The sequence below is a fragment of the Ciona robusta genome, chromosome 10 (assembly GCF_009617815.1).
Source record: "Ciona robusta chromosome 10, ASM961781v2".
NCBI classification, from domain to species: Eukaryota; Metazoa; Chordata; class Ascidiacea; order Phlebobranchia; family Cionidae; genus Ciona; species Ciona robusta.
Genome location: NC_143244.1, coordinates 1,908,931 through 1,929,759, shown reverse-complemented (window position 1 = coordinate 1,929,759; position 20,829 = coordinate 1,908,931). Strand labels below are relative to the sequence as shown.

Below are 20,829 nucleotides of genomic sequence, written 5' to 3'. Positions count from 1 at the left end.
TTTGTATATAAGAAGATCCATAAAGGACAGTTTTACATTATACTTTACATTATGCCTGGTAACAGAAGTGACATAAGTGGGCTAAAGATTTTATTCTACAAGGGTTAGCCAAGAGCGCAGAGATTTAGACCAAAGTTAGCTCATTATCCATTACTGAAGAGCAGTTGGCTTTTAATTAGTAGTTCATCTATACGTAAAAATCAGTAATAAACAACTAATGTACCCTTGGTATAACTTGAATGTGAAACTATAACCTTGATAATCAAACACTTCATTATCTCCACGCTACCCACTGTTCAAACAACTTATACAAAGTTAAACATTAAACACAATGTACTGTCATTTCTAATAAAGGATTTAATGGATAAGGAGCTTTAAACTTTAACTTGTTATTGTGAGTAGGATTGTAGGTGTTTCTGTCTTTTGTCAAGACTAAATGTTTATTGCTTCAATTCAATAGTCAATAATAATTGTTTAAATTGTCAGCTATACAGAAAAAATATAGCATAAGGTGTGTGGAGCAGAATACTGTGTTGTGATGGCTTTCTTTTGCCTCTATGCAAGAATTTTTTAAAGTTACTTTCAATTATTTGTTAGTCCTAGATGTGCTTACTATTGTTACAACAGTCATGTTTTAACAACTGAAATCACCCCACCAAGATAAATAAGTTACAATCATTCAGTTAGTCTTATTTTAGATGCGCTAACTTAACTATCACCTACAAAGTTACAAGTGTTGTTACTCAAAAGCGGGTATGCGGTGTATTACAAGTGTTATTACGACTGTTGTTGCCCTGTCATGAATAAATATATAATTTGCAATCACTCATTCTCTTAGGTCGTTTTTTAATGTGTTTTTTAGAGAACTAATGTTACAAAAATGGATATGTCAGTATATATATGGTACTTTTATATCCATTTTTTTCGCAGAATCTTTTATTCACTTATTTATTCATTGAACAGAAACTAATGGAAAGGATTTCTGATCTTGAAGCTGAATTAGAATCCACTGAGAACCTCCGTGAAGAACTGGATCAACTAAGAGCAAGGAAAGATGAGCTAGAGAAGATAGGAGGAGATAAAGAAGAGAAGATGCAAGAGTGGGAGGAGGAGAGAGAAGCTTATGAAAAGAAACTAAGTCAGGTAAGTTAAAAGTATGTGTCATATGGCATATATGATGTACTAACTTAAAAGTATGTGTTATATAACATACTAGCATGGTAGACAGAAGAAGCCTGTTTACAAATGCAATTACTAAAACAGGGGCTGATTTAAAATTATTATAATAACACAAAGCAAGGACTTAACTTTTTTTTGGGGGGAAACAATCTGGTTTGACATTGGTAAAATACCATTTCATTCATGATCAAACATAGGGAACCTCTTGGATTAATATAGGGATTGAGGTTGAAAAAGATTCAAAATTCTAAATTTGAAAAAGTATTCTTGGTATTTCTAGAATTCCTAATTATTCTCTACTAAATCCTGAAGTTGTTCTTCTTTTTCTTCCTTAGTTATCTGAGGAGATGAACGCATCCAAGGAGGAACTCCAAGATCTATCGGCTCGCATCGAGTTTGAAAGAGCAGAATACGAAGCTGAGATCGAATCCGTACAAGAAGATGTGAGGGTTAAAGAGGAAACTATTAAGGTGGGTGGAAGTGTAAATGTTTTATTTTTCCTAATAACCGTCAAATATTGTGTCTTACACTATCTTTATAACTCAATAAAGATGACATATATGATGTTACTGCTATTAAATGTCTTTGCAAAGTCAAAGCATAATTACATTTGCCAAAGTATGTGGTTACAAGATTTTGTAAGTTATGGTCAAACATGCAATATCTATGATTGGGAACACGTAACCTGCATCCTGATCCCAACCAATAGTTTAATTGCATCATTTTTTGAAAGATTTACAATCCATTGACTAACACACATATCTTACATCATAATCATCTTTTCCTCTTCTACAGGAAATGGAGGCAGAGGTTGACCATAAGAGTGCTGCCCTTGATAGCATACAGAAACAACATGAGCAACTAAATGAGAGGAGAGAAAGGGAGACAAAGGAGGGAGATAATCTTCTTAAGATGCTCCGAGATGACCTGGAAAGGATAAGCAATGAGAGGTGAGTTGTTTTTACTGAAATCGAGAAGGAATTAGTCTATACCGTGACAAAGTTAGTTTTTACTATTTTTTTACATTGTGTGCATACGTGTGCGTGTCATTGGGCACGACACTTAACAGTAATTGCTCGAATCCAGTGGTCCCGTATGGGTTGTCTGAATTGTCAGCATACTTAAAAAAAATTAAAGTTACATATGTTTTTATAATTGTCACAAAGCATATGAAGCAGAACACCCATGTTGTAGCTTCTGTCTCTGCCATTGAAAAATAAAATAAGTTTCATTTATACTATTTTTGTTTTGGGTAGTTAACACAAACATCAACAAAATATATTTCCGCAGAGACACAATCAGTTCTTCAAATGAGAGATTACTTGGCACGCTTACTGAGTTGGTGAGAACCAACCAACATTGTGAAGAAATAATCGCTCAACGATTACAATCATTACCTATACATGGAGGCCAAACCACTGTTACTCCTGATGCAAGTTTCGCTCAATCGGCTGCTTCAAACACAGGTGTGAGAATAAATGGAAATATAAATTACTCATATACATTGCTAGTATTTGTTTGAATAAATTCAAAAGTAATATGAAAATGAACGTAACACATACTTTTATACATATAGCTAAAGTCTAATCTTTAGACTCGTTTAGAGACTGTCAAACATAATAGGGTTACCAAGGTGCATGTAATTGCCTGGTAGCACGCCACAATGGTTAACATGTCTGCCTCTATCTCAGAAGATATAGGTTCGAGGGTCGCCCCTGGTACCATTATGGTGGTTATTTGCAAAGCTTTTTACCATTATATGGGTATGTAACTTGCTACAACCAAATGGGCCCTTAATGAACATAGGTCCAAATATTCAGCCATATTTAAAAAATGCTCAAGTTAGGTGAAACAAAATAATCCTGTAATGTAATAATATAATTACATTATAACGAAACAGACACGGATACAACCACCACCCCCCTCAACACAAGCCTCAGTGGAAGTTTTATTGATGAGGGGCTTGACCTTTCGCAGCGCTTGGCTGAATCTATGTTCGCTGGTCCGGAACTCGACCCACAAGCTAGAGAGGTTGTCACCGGCACTGGCACGAGGGTGACACAAGCCGTGGCACGTCTGCTTGACATGCTGGTCAATACTTTACAACAGGTGAATATTTATTCATATTTATGGTGTTTATTAAGTTTAGATCTTAGCTTACTTTAAGTCATAAAATACTGCCAATGTTTCATAAATACCAAAAAATGTACTAATTGGGGCCCCTTTTTTCCGAAATGCCATTATTGTTACATAGAAAGACAGCAATCTTTGCAATAATGTATTTGAATCTCCTATTATTTTCTGTATATACACAATAGTTTTATTATATTGGTAACTTGTATAGATTGTTTATTATTAGATTTGTGAATTGTTTATAATAGTCTGTCTGATTATTGCTTTATAAATCAAATTATGTTAAAATCACTCGGACTTAAAAGTGTTTCAACCTCTAAAATCTTAAAACTCTAACATTAAGCTGTTTACTATAAAACTATGGTGATCTCCTGTTTAATATCTTAAACTGCCTAAATTGTGACCAAATGACTATTATTCCACTTTTCCTTTCCTTAATTGCAACGTTAATAATAATAATCTTTAGTAGATAACCTACAACTAAATCTATAAATCTCCACTTGAGATGCGACATAGGATACGTCCTGCCTCATCATCTATTTCTTTATTTATGTCTAGCACACCACATTGATATTTGGCTGTGCCCCAGGCTTTATTTCAGCTCAAATTTAAGGATTTGTTATTTATTTTGCTCACCTTGCGTTGCTATTTGAAGGTCTGTGCGTTATAGTTGTTTTTCAAGTTTAACTGCCAGGATAGAGGGATAAAAGTTGTTTAGTGTTATAATGGTGGATTGTAAATGCAAAAGCTACTTTATTTTCATTTGTTATTTTGTATATGCTACATAATATAATATAAGGACATGGTACAGCATATGTTATTACAACTTGTGGTCCTATGTAGAGATTTAAATACAAAATTTTGTTGGTAGTGGTTATATATGTTGTTGAATTCTTTTAGTGTTGGAGCTAAAGTTTTGGTAGATAGAATTGTTACCTTTTATGTGTTATGTAAAACAGACAATTTAAATCTATGTCATTTTAGTATTGTTTTGGCAGTTAATTGCATACGTCAAATCTACTTTATGATTTTGCAGTATATGGTTTTGGGTGTTGGGGTTTTTGTATCAGTTTGACTTTGTATGTGGTTTAAATTGTGGGTTCAATTTGAGCCATGAATTGCATTAGAAAGAATGGTGGAAATTTTGAGATACATTTTGCCTGTGAAAAGTCAAACAAATCAATTACGTGGCATGTTAATAGACCATGGATGGTGGACTTTATTAATGAGGTTTGCACTGAAACAATAGTGTGATAAAAATGATGGTATATTGACTGTAAACAGATGTTGCCATCTTTATTTGATTTGATTACCTTTTATTGAATGTTTTGCATTTTGCAACATATTAGTTGCAAATAAAAGACAGTTGACATGTTTCGTTAACATTTTTAAGTCGTGTAGACGGGTAAAAAATTATAAACTAGTATGGTTTATTGTAAAACAATGGCAATAGCACACATAGTGTAATATAGAATTGCTGTTATTGGATAAGTAACTGTCAACCCTGAAAAACAAACATGCTTAATTTACATTGGAAAAATGGCCCAATAATTTTGCATATAAACTCAAAATAGTAATTATATTAGCAAAAAAAGTAAAAATGTTTATTCTTTTCAGTTAAACGTTGCGCAACAAGCACAGACAATGTTGGGGAACGAGTTGGAAAGAATGGTTGAAAACAAACAAACTTCACAACATGATGAAGATAGTTGCGAACATTCAACATCTGTGGATCAACAGCATTTACAAGGTTGGTGTTATGGTTGGTATGATCTATAAGGTTTTTGTAGAAGTTTCTTTATTTAAAGGATAATTAAACAAGTAGAAACCAATATTATGATTGCCAAATAATAACAAAATTACAACTCATTAAAGCAAGCTATACATAAACAATGGCTTGCAAAATATAACCATCACTATACAATCACATTAATGCTAAATGATGATGGAAATTAAAATACTTGGACAACACCTATTTAAACAGGCTGTGAATAAAATCAAATCACTATTTTACTAACAACCAATTTACTCCAGAAGAGTTGGAAGATCAATCCTCTCGCATCCAAGATCTTGAGAAGCAGATCTCGGATCAGGAGGAAGTTGTGAGGATTTTGCAAGGAAGAGAGGAGGAGGTGAAGAGGGAGCAAATAAAACTGGAAGAGGACAAAGATCTTCTAAAAACACAGAGGGAGGCGCTGATGGAGAACAGAGAGGAAGCGGAAATAAGTGAGTTGGATTTTGTATTTAAAAAGTTTGCTTGTATTTTATATATTTATTTACACTGCATTTAAAAAAAAAAAAAACCAAGGTGGTGCGGTTTAAAGCATGTCCAATATGTTAGGTTTGGCTGTGGTGGATCATGGCAGTAATTAATTGAACACCACTGTGATAATTTAACAAAAAGTGTGGGAGGGGCGTGCTTCAAAAAGTTTAAGAACCCCTGGGACAAAGCTTGCCACAACTATTGTTTTTCATTAAAAGATGGTATTACAAACTTAATTATACGAATATTGGGTTGTTACTAAAATATGTTTGTTATATTCAGGAATCAGGTTGTTACCATTTTTTGGAAAACTTAACCTTATCTTTTACCATTTTATCTTTAGATCTCCTCCAGAAGATTGAGGAGTTAACCCAGGAGCGCAACCTCCTTGTGGAGAAGATGAAGGAAGAGAGAGATCGCCTTACTGATGCCGCTCGACAGCTGGAAGATGTGATGCAGCAGACACTGAAGAAGACGGAAGAAAAAGAAGTGGAATATATATCACAGATAGAAGACCTTAAATCACAAGTATGTGGATGTTAGTTTATTGTTTTGTGGATAGGTAGTTGTGAACTTGTGATAAAATTTGTTGATTCTCGCTTTTTAGTTAATTTTAATTAAGATACTTTTGTTATCATGTTTAAAAAAATATTTAAGTTTTGTTTATATAATTTGTTTTATAAGAATAAAATCCAGATTAACTAATGAAGAACTGATTTTCCTGTATATGGAGAATTACACTTTAACTAATAAATAAAACTAATTTATTACAAAAATAAAGGCCAAAAATTCTTCCAGTTAAGAAATAGTGCTATAGTTTTTAAAATCACAAAAAAATTTAAATAAAAATGTGTAGTTTCAAAACATTAAATCATTTTTTTAAATCTCACAAAATTGTTTCCGTTTCCCAGATCGAAGCACTGAGGAAACAAACAGAGTCGGGATCTCGCTTCAACGCGGAGTTAACATCCGATCGTGAGGTTGAACGAGATCAGTTTGAGAAAGAAATGGAAGCTTTAAGAAACGAAATCGATCAAGTTCGTGATTCAGCAAAGTCTGATGCTTTGTTGGCCGGCAAGGTGGGTTGGTGGTGGTGTTGGTTTCGATTTTTTTGTTTAATTTCTAAACTGGCTCCTCTGGTGTATAGTACTTCATTTTATTATACCATGTTTTGTTTGTGCCATTGCAAGACTTGCATCAAATTATTAATTAATTAATTGTTATTTTTTATTAGTCAACGCTTAATTAAAGCAAACATACCAATAATTTGTTTAAAATACAAATATGCATTCAAATTTTGGTAATTTCATAGCTTTTGTGATTAAGTTTATTTTAACTTTAATTTCCCACATCAGCGTCGAAGCTTAGGGTTGCCTAGTTCATGTTTAAAGGAACAAACTAAGCAGGTGCTTCAGCATGTACAGTATAGATATATAAAGCATGCCATAATACATAAACTAATAAATTACATACTTGTACGACAGGCATGATATACTTAATATGTGCAATCAATTTGTTTTTTTTTTATTCAAATCATATCTTCTATATGAAACTTTTGTGCATTATAGTTTCTTTAAAATTATTATCAAGTTATTTCAAGTTATATTTTCTGTTTTGTAGAACTTACTTATTTAATAATCTTGAATGTAATATATTAAATCCCAGGTCCCCTACTGGACTAGCTGTAGCACCTTACGCGTGTAGAACATATTATTAGTTAATAATTAAATATTTAGATAATAATTTAAATGTTTTTTGTAGAAAAAACTTTACTAACATATTTAATATGTTATGTTTAAAAAAACCTGGGTTTTCTGGTCAGTTTTAATTTTCTATACAAACTTTAGCCTAACCACTTTGGTAGTTAGTTTAAATATTTAAACCAAAACCTTTGAAATGAAAGTTATAACATACATATCTAGGTTTTCACTTGTAATGTTTGTATTGAACCAATCCAATGCATATTATGCTTATAGATGATAATTGCATCACAACACACTTGCATATCATTCCCATTGCTTGTTTATTTAACTCCCATGCATTAACTTGTCGACTCCCTTAAGGTTTAGATATAAATAGACATTAGTGATGCATATTACAACACATGGCCCAGGGCAGCGGCTTGGTTATGTTAGCTTATAGTGTGTATGTGTGTGGTGTAGTTTAGCTAGCCATGTTATCTCTTACATTAGCTGAACATGCTGTAGGTAAGAATGTTCAAAAACGTAAAAGAAAGAAGAATATAAAGGTTTAGTTAGTAGATTAGCATTAAATATATATATATGCATAACTACTAATGTTTTATATTTTTAAAACTGTTTATATATGTTCAGCTTATTTTGGACGTGTTTTCTAAGTTTTGTTGTCCTAATGTTGTAGTGCCACATAAAGTGCTATGGCATTTGCCACACATTTAGATGTTCCATTACATTTTTGCGCAGCTGACTTTTTGCTAAAATTCCTAGATATTTTGAATTGTGCTATCTATATTAAGTGCTATGAAATATGAAAGATGCAAAAAATATTTTCGAATGAATAGTTTACTATAACAGTATTAGAGATATTTGAATATGTCTTAAACAGTCATCAGTCTCTTGTTTAATATGGAACTCTATGTCAATAAGAGACTCACTAGAGTGGCTAGAACATTACTTGTTGGATGGGATTAAATAGAATCATTTTGTTATTAATATGTTATCTTAACCTATCTCTTCACCTTTTTAATTAAACGCACAATAATCAAAGGTGCAACAACTTGAAGAGGACCTGGACACAAAACAGAGAACCCATGAAGAGGAGGTGAATGCAGCAAACACAGAGATTGAAACTCTCAAAAATAAATTAAGAAGTCAAGAAGATGAGATAAGAGACATCAAGGAAAAAGCTGCAACTGTGAGTCATGTTGGTTTATATTATTGGATGTAGCTTATTTATCCTTACATGGACCATTGACAGTTATTATAACACGGGTCTTTTTTTAATGATATTTTGCATTTTTTCAATTTAAATGTTCTTTAGTTGCGGCAACTTTTGTTTAGACAGCTGTCGATGGTGGGAATTTAAAGACGTTTTTAATGATAGATTCCTATGTACTTAGTTGCAGGCAGAAAAGGAAGATTCCTCCTCATCACTAGCGGAGCTCCAGGAGTCCAAGCAGCAACATGAGGTCCTCCAGCAAGAGTTGTACGACAACATGCTCCGTATCTCGGCACTGGAGGCACAACTAGATCGATATCGTCATGGAGTTGATGAGGATGCGATGAATGCTCAGGAGCAAGCGGATGCAGAGGACAGGAAGATGAGAGAGGAGGGGAGGGAGCAGATCGCAGAGAAAGATTTGGAGGTGGGAGTAGTGAAATTTTAACACAAACAGTCATTGGGTTATAAATTTTAGATATTGGTAGAGAAATTTATCATTGTTTCCTATGCTTCGTGGGTGGAAACATATTTAAGTGTCATGTAGTTATACGTGTGTTCTTTTAAAGATTGACCTAGTATATATTAATTGTTTCATGTTTATCCAATTTTCTGAGTGTAGTAGATCAAGTCTGTTCTCTGGTATGCCTCATTATAGAACTTTATCCTTAGGGAAAAGAATTCTAGTTTTTATATGATGAGTTACATTTTCCATATTAGCAACATATATATAATTATATATGTTTTGTAGATCGAACACTTGGTTGAACAACAAGGCATGCTTCGTTCACAAATTATTGAAAAAGAAGAACAAGTGTCCGGTCTATTACACGAGGTGGATCACTTGAAGGAAGTAGAAGCCCAAAATACTGAATTAATGGTAAGAATGTATAATTATTCCATGGTATATCGTTTAGGAGAAGTGTATTGCAAATTTTCAAAATAAAAAAATTAAAACTTTTAAAAAAAGGAGTCTTGTTTAACACTAAACTTTACATATCAGATAGTTTAATTATTAATAAATTGCTATTTTTTCTATAAAAATATTGTTTAGGAAAATTGACCGAAAAAGAAATATTTTCAGTGTTTCCTACAATTTTCATTTCAGGAAGAATTAAAGAAACTTCAGGAAACACTGCCTCCCTCCACACAACCAGAACAACTAGAAGCTCTATCACACCACCTACTGGAGGAGAAAAATGATGAAATTGATGATCTTCGTCAGCAAATATTGATGCTTCAAAACCAAGGGGGTGGAGATGCTTCAGCACAACAGGTTCTGTACTTTTCTAGTTTTAAACGAAATTAATATTTTCTGAATTTTAAGTTGATATTGTTTTGTTATATGATATAATCTGTTTTATTCTGTATGTGTGAGATTAAGGTTCAAGGATTTAGGCCACATTTAGCCCATTATACCACAACACTCAGTTTATGTACATTTCAGTTTCCTAGGGTGACTTAACGTATGGCCGTACTCATTTACCGTTTTGTTTCATAGGATTTTTGATATCTATGCTAATACTACTCCTGGACCAATTAATAAATTGATCTATAAAATTTGTTCTACTGAAAAAATATTTTACTTATCCTTTGCCTTTTTACACAGCTACACAATCATGTTTTAAAACAGGTTTAAATTATTTAATATTGCACAAATTTTTCCTTTTTCTTTTTTTTCTTTTTTTAATAATAATAATTTTTGATACTAACCTAATCTTCCTCATCAGATGCTGGCATCTCTTCAAACCCAGCTCCGAGAAGTCATGGAGGAGAATAATCAACTCCAGGAGCAACTCAGATCAACAGAGGAGCAGTTGGATCAAGCTCTTGAGAAGCTAGAGGAGCTTACCACACAAGATGAAGTGGAAGTTCCTGATCCAAAGTCCACATCTCAAGATGAGGAAGATGGAGATACTGGCATCCAGGAGGTTGATCTTACAGTAGGGGAGCTGACGAGGCAGGAAGAGGCGAGCCGCATCCGAGATCTGGAAGAGGAAAACGCTAAACTTCGGGAGGATGTGGGAGTTGCTCAAAGGAGAGCGGAGGATGCATTATCCCGAGCATCTAAAGATGTGTTTAATATTCCATCCGGGACTAAAGAGAAGATCCGGGACTTAGAGGAGAGGTTGGAGAAGGAGAAGGATGTTTCGGAGGTTCAGGAAAAATCTCATACATCTTCTACATCATCTGAGGAGTCAAATGAGGAGGAGCAGGATTCTTCTATGGAGGTTGAAGAAGAAGAAGGGAAACCAAAGGCAGAGGATTCAAATATAATCCGAGGTTAGTGGTAAAATAATATTATGTTTGTTATGGAATACAACCTTCATTATTATTAAAGCATAATTTGACTTTACTAGATTTGTGGTTTAGCAGCAAACTTTGCAACTGTTTAAGCTTTGAGGCTCACTGTTGCTGATAATGCTTGTTTTTTATAACAGAAATCTTCTGGCTTGGTGATTTAATTTACTATTAATTTTCCACAGAGAAACTTCTCGAGATCGAGCAAGAGTTGAAGGAACATCCCCAAAGTGTGATCGGGAGGATACTTAGGAAGAAAGATGAAGATGTGAGGAATAAGATGAAGATTGTGGAAGATCTTGAATCACAGTTGGATGAGAGGAGTTGTGATGTGAAGGAGTTGGAACAACAGGTGGGTTGGGGTTTATATTCTATGTGGATGAGGTCTGAGTGCTCCATCAAACCTGAGATTTAGGTGGTGGTGTAGGCTGTGGAAATTCATAGTTAAATATTGGTTTTCAGTTTTTGTGACTTTATTTGCAGAAATATATCAAAAGTCAAGCCACAAATTTGACAATAGTTAGAATTGTTAAATAATTTCTGTATAGCTTGCCCTACTATCTCCGGCTTTACATTGGTTTTTACCAAGTCACTACACTTGATACAAATCCCCACTTCTTCAATTGTACTAAAATTGGAAATGTGTTTTTTGCTCTAATCCTAATCTATGAAGAAAATATATATATATATATATATATATATATATATATATCTTTTTGTATGGGTGAAATCCTATGGCACAGCATTACAAGGGTCTTGGGTCTTGGGAAACGGTTGTAAAGAAATATAAACCCCTCAGGTATGTCAGTTGGAGCAAGATCTAAATGAGACGGATGTTCGGATAAAGTTGAAAGATGAAGCAGATGTTAGTGATGCTGATGCAATACAAGTGGAACAGGTGAGCTCTCGGAGAGTAAAAGAGCTCAAAACGGAGGTCAAACGTGTCCGGATGGTGCTAGGACAACCAATTCCGACTAAAACCATCTGCAAAGTGAAATGCCACAAAGTGGAAATATATTTTTGATACTTCTATTTATTATATTTTTATACAAGGTGGAAAGCATGAATCCAGGCTAAGGCATGCCTTGCTATAGAATCTCACCCATATCTTTTTTTCCAAAATTTTCAAAATTTCATCTTAGGCAGTACAGTTGTTTTAAAACCTCTAGTATGCATTTTTTATTTATGAACCAAACTTGTGACCACTAGCCGTTATAAAAAAAAGTTCAAAACCTTATGTGCAACAGAGCTATTTTAGTATTTTAGGTTCAACAAAATCTGCACACCAATTTCCTTCTTCTATATCTCATTTATATTCCTATACTTTACCACTGTGCTTTACACATCAAATAAAATACAAAATACGTCTTTCTTTTCCAATATCAATTTTCTATATTACCAGTTTAATAGAAATGATATAAAAGAAAAATTTCAATATCAATAGCAATTATAAGAAAGAAAGAAAGAAACGTTGTATATGAATTCACACCAGACCCATGTTACATAATTTTTCTTACATTTAATCATTTCCAGCTCTCTCCCGCTATCTGCCGTTAATATTTCACCTTTACTTACTGCCATACTACCTTAGTGCCCCAGGCAATAACTTGTCAAAATAATCCTCTTACTTCTGCATCTAGTGTAGCAGGCAACATGAACCTAAAGTTTATTAAAATATATTTTCTTTACTTTTTGAGCAATTTTAAACCATTGTCACTTTTTCATTTGTGTTTTTAAGTTTACTGTTTGAACTAATTAATTTACACAAATAATTTGTAAGAGATAAAAACAAAACAAACTATTAGCTTACTACAACTTATAATGGATTTATAAGGTTAAACAAACTATAAGGTATATGACTAGTAGACTACCATCGATTTTGGTAACTTGTTAAAAATCTTGTTCACTTTTTATTTTAAAATTAAAACTCTTTTGTTTTAATTTTTTTGAAATATTTTTAGAAGCAAAAGTTTGACGTTCCGACAATTGAAATTGAGCCGGACTCAGATGCAAGATCTTCATCTTCTCAATCCAGTGATGCCGGCTCACATCCGGACTCTGTGTCCTCATCTGATGCAGTGGAGGATTTAAGATTCAGGATGTTGGAAATGGAGGAAGAGATTAAATCTCGAGATGAGATGATTGACAGCCAAGAGAAAATGATTCTTGAGAAAGAGAGGTTTGTTTTATGTGGCAGTTGTCACTTGTTGGTAGAAGAATATTGTTTTCATATGAAATTGGCTTTACTAAATGAGCACCTTTTAAAACAATTGTGATTTTTTTTTCCTTTTTTTTTGTTTTTAAGCCATTTATTTTTAATTTTCTTAAGGTGTTGGGGTTATAAAAATAATATAATTTGTAGGAAACTTATTTTTCTATGCTAGCAATATGTGGTTTATAGTAATAGTTACTCCTAAGTATTGTAGTTTTACTTTTGGTTCAATTTCTGTCACAAATACAGAAATATCGAAGAATTGAATGCAGAACGTATGGTTGCTGATGAAAGATGTAAAGACATTGAACAAGAAATGGTTTTACGGTATGTGTTTTGTATGTAGTCCTTTTGTATGATATATTATGTCAACTTTTAGTGTTTCATATATTAGCATTGGTGCTACAGTCTTATGTTCTACACTATGGTATATTACACACATTTATTCCATGCTGCTGTTAACATATAAATCTAATTACCAACGTTCTAAAATTCAATTAAATAAAGCTATTATGAACCAATGTTAACTTTACTCAGCGCAAAAAAACATTATTATACACATGCATAGAATTGTTGTTAGTCTTGGGTGGATCTTGCTGAATAGTCTTTGCTACATATATGCTTATTATGGGTGTGGAAAAGTTAACGGTTAACCGAGCCTATTCGGTTAACCGCTAACGAAAAGTTCAAGTCGTTAACCGAACTATGACGTCATAGGGCATAAACGTATATCAATATCTGTCTTATTTACACGAAAGGCACGTGTTCGTGTTCGTTGATTGTTGTTTTGCAATAAGACACAGTGCGCAGGGACGCTGTTGCTTTGATCGTGCCCTACAACGGCGATTACGTCGTCAATCTCGATTGTTAATACCGCAGGCTATCTAGTTTTGCAACATTATATTGGCGTAATACACAACTTAAATGTTTCCCTCAGCCAAGCAGCATGTTTATTACGAAATAGCAGGCATTCACACGTGGATTCATGCATCATAATAGCGATTGTTTGACCTGGCAATTGATTACGACATAATAGCAATTCACACGTGGATTATTTGCGTCATAATTGCAATTCACACGTTGGTTATTTAGCCAGCAGGTGTTTTAAAATAGGTTTGAATATGAATAAGAAAGCATTACTTTGACCTTAAGGACGTTTGCGCGTGTATTGCAAGCATAGTCCATACGTACGTCATAAAGTTGCCTTTAAATTCGCGAAAAAAAAGCGATAAACAAGACGTTTTTATTAGGATTACAGTTGTATCGGTTAACCGTTTAAAACTGATTGGTTAATGGTTAAACAAATTCACAGCCCTAATGCTTATGCTTTATCTATATTTATTTTTATTCTTGGGTAAAACTTCTTACTGTTTGTTGTTTGAAATCGTTCTAATTGAATATATTTCAGATGCAAAGCTTTGTCGGATGAATTAGAAGAGCTAAGATCTTTCAATGTTGCGGGAGACATCCAGGATCAGCAACATCCGGACCCTACAGATGATCTAAAGAGGATCAAAGAAGAGTTAGATGAAGCTAAGATAAAAATGAACAAACTTAAAGATGTAAGTATCTTGTTCAAACAAATCACACTTGAAATATATTTAAAACCCCCTTTTACACCGTGATTGACAGACCTTAGTATATGAGAAAAATCTAAACTCCTTTTACAAAAAATTAGATACTGCAACTGCAATTTCCATCCAATGAGTTTAAAATTTAAGAATTAACTTAACTTTGCTAGTTTGCTCATCCATGGTGTGCTTATCTTTCTAGGAGCGTGATGCCGCATCAAAAGATCTTCAAGAAGTCCAGGAGGAGCTAACTGCACTTAAAGATGCTCACCATCAATTAGAGATTGAGATGAAGAGGAAGGATGGAGATGTTGAAGATCAGGTGACGAGGATGCAAAATCTGGAGGATCTTGTACAAGAGCGAGAGACAGAACTTCAACAAGTGGGTGTTTATGTTAAGGTTGCATTAATTGGTGTTTCCCATGTATTTTCAATAAATCAATAATTCTAACCCAAACTTATATATAGTAGGGTGGGCGAATATGGGTCACCTTTAGTACATAATATCCAAATATCCTGATCGTGTTTTAAACAATTAACAACAGTCAATGGTAGTCGTGAGGATACGGTTTTACAATTTATTTGAATGTTCTTTGTTTACTACCAATTTACCAAAAAGGACAAGAAAGTATAGGAATAAGTGAACCACCCTACTATATAACGTTTCTGTGATTGTCAATTATTTTCATAATTCACACCAAGCTTATGTATAACGACCTAAATATTACCATAAATGGAAAATCCAGCTTTCATACAATGTACCTTGAAGTTGGTCTATAATTTATTTGTATTCATGGTATGTTTTGGATTGGATACAAATATTTTGCATTTGTAAGGTGTAGTGCTGGGTATAAGAAAGAGTTCTTGTTTTTATCAATTACTGTGTAGGGGATCAACTATGGCCTACAAATCCTGTCTATTGGCAAGTGGCTGTTGGGTCTCGCCCATATAGAATAAAACCAATTGTACTTACAATTTGTTTAAATACAGCATATTTAAATACAATACTTTTTCTCCCAGGCACAGCAAGAAGCTGATGATTTACAGAAACAAGTACAAGAGGTGACGAATGATTTGATTGAAATGCAAGATAATGTTCAACAGAACCAAGAAGCGAGGAGGGAACTTGAGGTAATTGTTTTTGTCAGTCATTAAACGGTTTCCTGTTTATATAAGGAGCTGACAGGTGTATTATAAGTATGTAAAACAATAAGTCTGTATTATAATTCTATTCTGGCAATTGTTTTTTTATGTAAGGATTTTCCTACGGGGGTCCCTCTCCCTAAAAGGTTCTTCTTATATGTTAACACTGGTATTCTGTTATTGCACTGTCACCAGTAGCAGCAGAACACAGAATAGAATACTGAGTGTATATAAATTTATACTAAATTTGTAAGGTGAACCATCCTTTACAAGCTCTATATATAATTAGTTCTAATCTCATATTCTACTTTCCATGTTTATCTAGATGTATTAAAATATAAACATTAAAATAGGAACAATCACTTTTTACCTAAAATCTGAAAATTAAAGATGTTATACACATTTAAAAAAATCCATTTGTTTCCTCCAGGATGAACTGAGGACTTTATTAGTCGAACATCAGGAAGAAGTGGATCAACTACAGGACCAAATAAACAAGTTTTCCACCCATGTTACGCCTGATGATGGGAACACACAAGTTGAGAAACAACTAGCTGAACAAACAGAACAGGTGAGAATGTTTATAAAGTTGTTTTGCAAAAGTTTGAAAAAGTTTTTAAAAGCCATAGACTTGCCAAAGGAAAGTTAAGGGTGTGTTGTATTTCTTCCACCCTATTTATGTGGACAAAGGTTTTTAATAAAATCTGGGGTGTCAGTGCTACAATGCAGTTACTTATAGTTTTCCAATTATAGGGTGTCTTATCGATTTATGTCAAATACTTTATAATTTGGCTCTGCATGTGTATAGTCAGGCAACAGCAAGGTGAAAGCTGTTTTTGGTTTAAAATTGGAGTGCTATTCATATTGTCGTACCTATAAGTTGCATTTGTTATTGTGCAAGTTTACTGTTAGTAGTGTTTCTTATAATGTGATATTTAATAGAGTGTTATTAAACCTATATAAATTATGCATTAGAATATTGTGTGGCTGTTATAAGTGTTGTGTAATCGATTTACTATTAAATTATGGGATATGTTTAATCCTTTTACAATATATGGGATTACAATATAAGCTTTTGTGCTAGTTATATAGTTATGTACTGTTGACTGAACAAAATTCAGTTTGAAAGATGCTACTAGCATTCTAGCAGCGTTTTTAATTTTTTAAACTTTTCTTGTAAAGGCCGCCAAACTGAAGAGCCAATCTGAAGCAAATGCAGTTGAGATTGCTCGTCTATCCTCCCTCAATGAAGGATTACGTGAAGAAATTCAAAGTCTAAACTTTAAAACTGAGGAGCTAGAGATGGAAATGCAAGCTGTGGATAAGGTTGGTTAACATAAAAGAAAGATAAATGATAATGAGACTAATTGTAAATTTGTTTAGGCTAAGATTGAAGTAAGTAATGGCATTCAAGCTGGAGTGAAATGAAATCTTTAGGAATTAGCTGAGGGCATTTATGTACAATTTAATAAAAAATTATTGTAATTTTGCTAAATAATGTGTTTGTTGTGTGCGTAAACAGCAGTAACATAGTTAGAAGATACCTAATGACTTATACTACTGGTGTATTGAGTATCCTGAATAATTGATTAATTTTGTGTTCAATATGTTTTTTTTTATAATCTGTGTGCTTTACTATATCTCTGTAAGCTTAGTCATACCACATTAACAGACACACAAAGAAGAGAAAGATTCTCTAATCAACCAACATATGAATGAAATATCGCGTTTAAAAGCTGAACTTGAAACTCGTGAACAAACAATAGAAGAAGAACCCATGGTTCATTCTCCGTTGGTTGAAACTGAAGTGATGCAGATGCAAGGATCATCTGAGAGATCAATGGTATGTAATTATTAATGGTCGGATGGATATATACTTTGCATCATATATTAAAGCTCACATTGTCCGCTTTATTAAATGTTGTATCGAATTTTTTATGAGCAAGGTTGTACAATCAACAGCATGAGATCTGTGGTTTATGAGTTAATATGTTCAACCGTTTGTTCCAACTTCTTGTTAATGTAAAGCTTTCAGGGGTTTTAATTTTAAAATTAGTAAAAAACATGATATTTTTTATATAAAAATTTGTATACTCATTAAAGTGTTCACATATTCGCGTTTAAATATTGGAAAATGTCTTGTTTTTATTTAAACCCAATCTATTTTCCTCAGTCAAGATCTTCATCGTTGGAAAGCAAGTCCTCATCAGATGAAGAGGTTGTTAACATGATGGAGGAGATGAGAGTGGAACATCAGAAGAAGATGGAAGAGATGCAGGTAGCGGAAGAGAATATTGGTCGTACCTTTACATTATGTTATGTGCATGCAAGGAAACTGCTTATAATAGTAAAACTTTAGGACAACTAAACAAAATGTTTACACATAGACATGGACCAGGAATTTATGCCAAAGTTGGCCAATTAAACATTGTTTTATTGGAACTTTTGCTTTTAAACAACTTCTACTGGTAAAACAATATCATAGTTTTTGATTAACTTCTTTTATTTTCAGCGGAGGTTTGCTGCTGAGTTGGAAGAAGCAGTTGTTGCTGCTGCTAAGGAGCAGAAGGAGCAAGATGCGGTGAGGATCAGTGACTTGGAGGAGAAACATAGAAGAGAAATGTCGGAAATCCTATCGGAGTCCATGAACGGTGATAAAATAAACTAAAATAAATTTATGAGCAGAAATAGTAAAGCTTTTGCTAGGAAATCTATTTTGATGCAGTTCTTACTTTAACTATTGCTACTGCAATTAATAATTTTTTTCTTAGTACACGTTTTGCTGAAAAACATTGGATTTTTTCTAGTTACCTTTATTTAATTAAACACCTAGCATGCTTTATTTATATTACTATTCTGTATAATTTAATGTGTAATATCATCATAATCAAGCAACTAAGCCAATCTACTAATTTCCACAATACAATTCTTTTTGTTACATAAAAATCATCATAATCTAGAATAAAATCCAGAAACTGCCAGAATATATTTTCTCTCATAAAACAGCCGATTTCTGCATTAAACATTGACAAGTCTTCTACATACGATCCTAAATTTTAATGTAAAATTAATTTATACTTCAAATGATGTTATGCCAGAAAATCAGTTCTTGAAAAAAAAATGTAGCATTAGCAGCCAACATTTACCTAATTTCAATCACCAACCAATTATTTGTTTTTTTTTGCTGCCAGGCGAAAACGAAATTGCTTGTAGGTTGCGAGCTGAACTTGATCTGGCCGATAAACTGGACAATAAACTCATCTCTCAACTAACTGAGGCATCGGGAACAATGGGAGATAATGATGAGACATCTACAAACTCATCTCCTGTCAAAGATGCCGAGATTTCATCCAAGTTACAGGTTGGTGGTTCTTGGTGTTCGCAAAGTTCAGTAATGGTTTGTAGCATCCTTGGTGTCTGGGTAACAGGCCAACTTTGCCCAAAATCTCTAGTTTCATGGTGTGTTTCATGCTGAATGACCCATTTAGAATAGGAAAAAAAGATTACTTTTTTTGCACTTGTTTTCTAAAATAGCTTTTCTAGAGCAGATTTAATGTCTTGTAACATATATTTATCCGTTTTTTACCGCAGCACTTGTTGTCAAGACTTCACAACGAAGGCGTTCAAGTTCTCACTTTATCCGAACTACAATTTCTCAAGCAACATCAAGGAAGGAATTCTTTATCTAACACTTTGTCAAGGTGGATATATACAGTATACTTTTACTTGGATATTGAGAAAATTTAAAGTAGACAAATTTGGCTTTGTTTTGTTATAAGGGTGAGGTTCTACAGCATGCTAAGTCATGGGGTCTTGAGATTTAAGCCAGAATTAGCCGATCACCTCGACACCCAGGGTACAAACTCATTAGTTTCCACTGGGTTGTAGCACTGTCAGTTAAGTGTCTTGCAAGGACACACAGTTACATACACCTATCAATATTAAGCATTGAACCTGGTATGCTTTGGTTTTAATGCACGCCTTAAATACAATGCAGGACAATTCTCTAATTACTTCTATTCTAAGTCTCTCATATTATCTGCCACACAGTCTTATATATAGTTTTATATATTTAAGTCTTATATATTATTATCCATACAGTGACACAGAGGTAGCAGACAAGCCAGACATTGATATTGATGGTTTAAAAGAAGCTTGGAGGAATGAGAAGTTAGCTTTGCTTGATGCTATACAAGCATTGAAGGAACTACTAACTCAAACTGCATCAGAGGCTGCTGTAAGTGGCTGGATTAAGTTGATATAGTCTTGCAGGGTAGATAAATAAGTTGTGTGTTTAAGTATGTATTGTTATATCAGCCATACATGACGAAAATACATAATTGAAAACATTCACCTACAAAGTTACATATACGGTAGCTTGTAAGCAGGCACAAAGTGTTTGAAACAGAACGCCTGTGTTATAACGACTGTCGTTGCCCACTCAAAGATAAATAGGTTTCATATGAAATGTTATAGACTTTTTACCTCTAAAAGTATGTTGTGTGTAGAAACAGACACAGAATGATAACAGGCAGAAAAAAAATTTACCAAAAAAATGCAAAATATGATTATATCTTAAAACGTACCCGCCAGGGCGTTTTAAACAAATGGTGAAATGTGATACAGTTGTTAACATCTGTTTAAACTTTTACTGTGTTTTCCGTTTAAGAAGAAAGTGTATTGCGTATTAGGCTGTTATCATAGGATTACAACTGACATTCAAGTCACATTTATAAAAATCTAACATGCCCTCTATATCCGACTGTAGTTGCTCCACCATGCTAGGATAAATAAGTTCCATTGAAAACCAACCTGCCTCCTCTATCCTCAGCAAAGTGACGAGGATGAAACATCACGTTGGAGGAGCGATCTTCTGCGGTCTGTGGCCGATTTATTTGAGCGGGAGAAGCGAGCGTTACTTGCCGAGCTTCGAGCTAACGTCATCGAAGCGCAAAGTGATGCGCAACAAATGGGAGATACAACTTCTGCTGCACGACTGGAAACACTGGAGAAGAAGATTAGAAACCAGGTTGGTAATTTATTTTGAAATTGGATTTTTTTAGTTTTGTTTGAAAGATTTTTGGTGGTGGTTTTGTACTGTATACTGTTTC

At 33.6% G+C, this 20,829-nt stretch overlaps 1 protein-coding gene across 7 annotated transcripts in view; it reads left to right on the top strand.

Moving 5' to 3' along the window:
* LOC149729443 (uncharacterized) overlaps positions 1-20,829 on the top strand; it is a 54,486-nt gene that overhangs the window by 24,059 nt on the left and 9,598 nt on the right. For 4 of the 7 annotated variants that reach the window (XM_089887286.1, XM_089887291.1, XM_089887288.1 and 1 more), the window contains 31 exons: positions 964-1,143; positions 1,515-1,649; positions 1,975-2,129; positions 2,470-2,645; positions 3,080-3,288; positions 4,930-5,062; positions 5,347-5,538; positions 5,919-6,103; positions 6,487-6,654; positions 6,931-6,981; positions 8,321-8,467; positions 8,673-8,918; positions 9,243-9,371; positions 9,600-9,767; positions 10,222-10,774; positions 10,978-11,144; positions 11,592-11,690; positions 12,754-12,971; positions 13,254-13,331; positions 14,413-14,566; positions 14,778-14,957; positions 15,596-15,706; positions 16,149-16,289; positions 16,901-17,044; positions 17,391-17,561; positions 17,892-17,996; positions 18,231-18,369; positions 18,910-19,079; positions 19,310-19,419; positions 19,820-19,955; positions 20,550-20,747. In XM_089887286.1, the coding sequence (XP_089743412.1) occupies positions 964-1,143; positions 1,515-1,649; positions 1,975-2,129; positions 2,470-2,645; positions 3,080-3,288; positions 4,930-5,062; positions 5,347-5,538; positions 5,919-6,103; positions 6,487-6,654; positions 6,931-6,981; positions 8,321-8,467; positions 8,673-8,918; positions 9,243-9,371; positions 9,600-9,767; positions 10,222-10,774; positions 10,978-11,144; positions 11,592-11,690; positions 12,754-12,971; positions 13,254-13,331; positions 14,413-14,566; positions 14,778-14,957; positions 15,596-15,706; positions 16,149-16,289; positions 16,901-17,044; positions 17,391-17,561; positions 17,892-17,996; positions 18,231-18,369; positions 18,910-19,079; positions 19,310-19,419; positions 19,820-19,955; positions 20,550-20,747 (5,148 nt within the window). The remainder of the gene's footprint in view (positions 1-963; positions 1,144-1,514; positions 1,650-1,974; positions 2,130-2,469; positions 2,646-3,079; positions 3,289-4,929; positions 5,063-5,346; positions 5,539-5,918; positions 6,104-6,486; positions 6,655-6,930; positions 6,982-8,320; positions 8,468-8,672; positions 8,919-9,242; positions 9,372-9,599; positions 9,768-10,221; positions 10,775-10,977; positions 11,145-11,591; positions 11,691-12,753; positions 12,972-13,253; positions 13,332-14,412; positions 14,567-14,777; positions 14,958-15,595; positions 15,707-16,148; positions 16,290-16,900; positions 17,045-17,390; positions 17,562-17,891; positions 17,997-18,230; positions 18,370-18,909; positions 19,080-19,309; positions 19,420-19,819; positions 19,956-20,549; positions 20,748-20,829) is intronic. The other 3 variants (XM_089887289.1, XM_089887290.1, XM_089887287.1) reach the window with 2 other exon arrangements.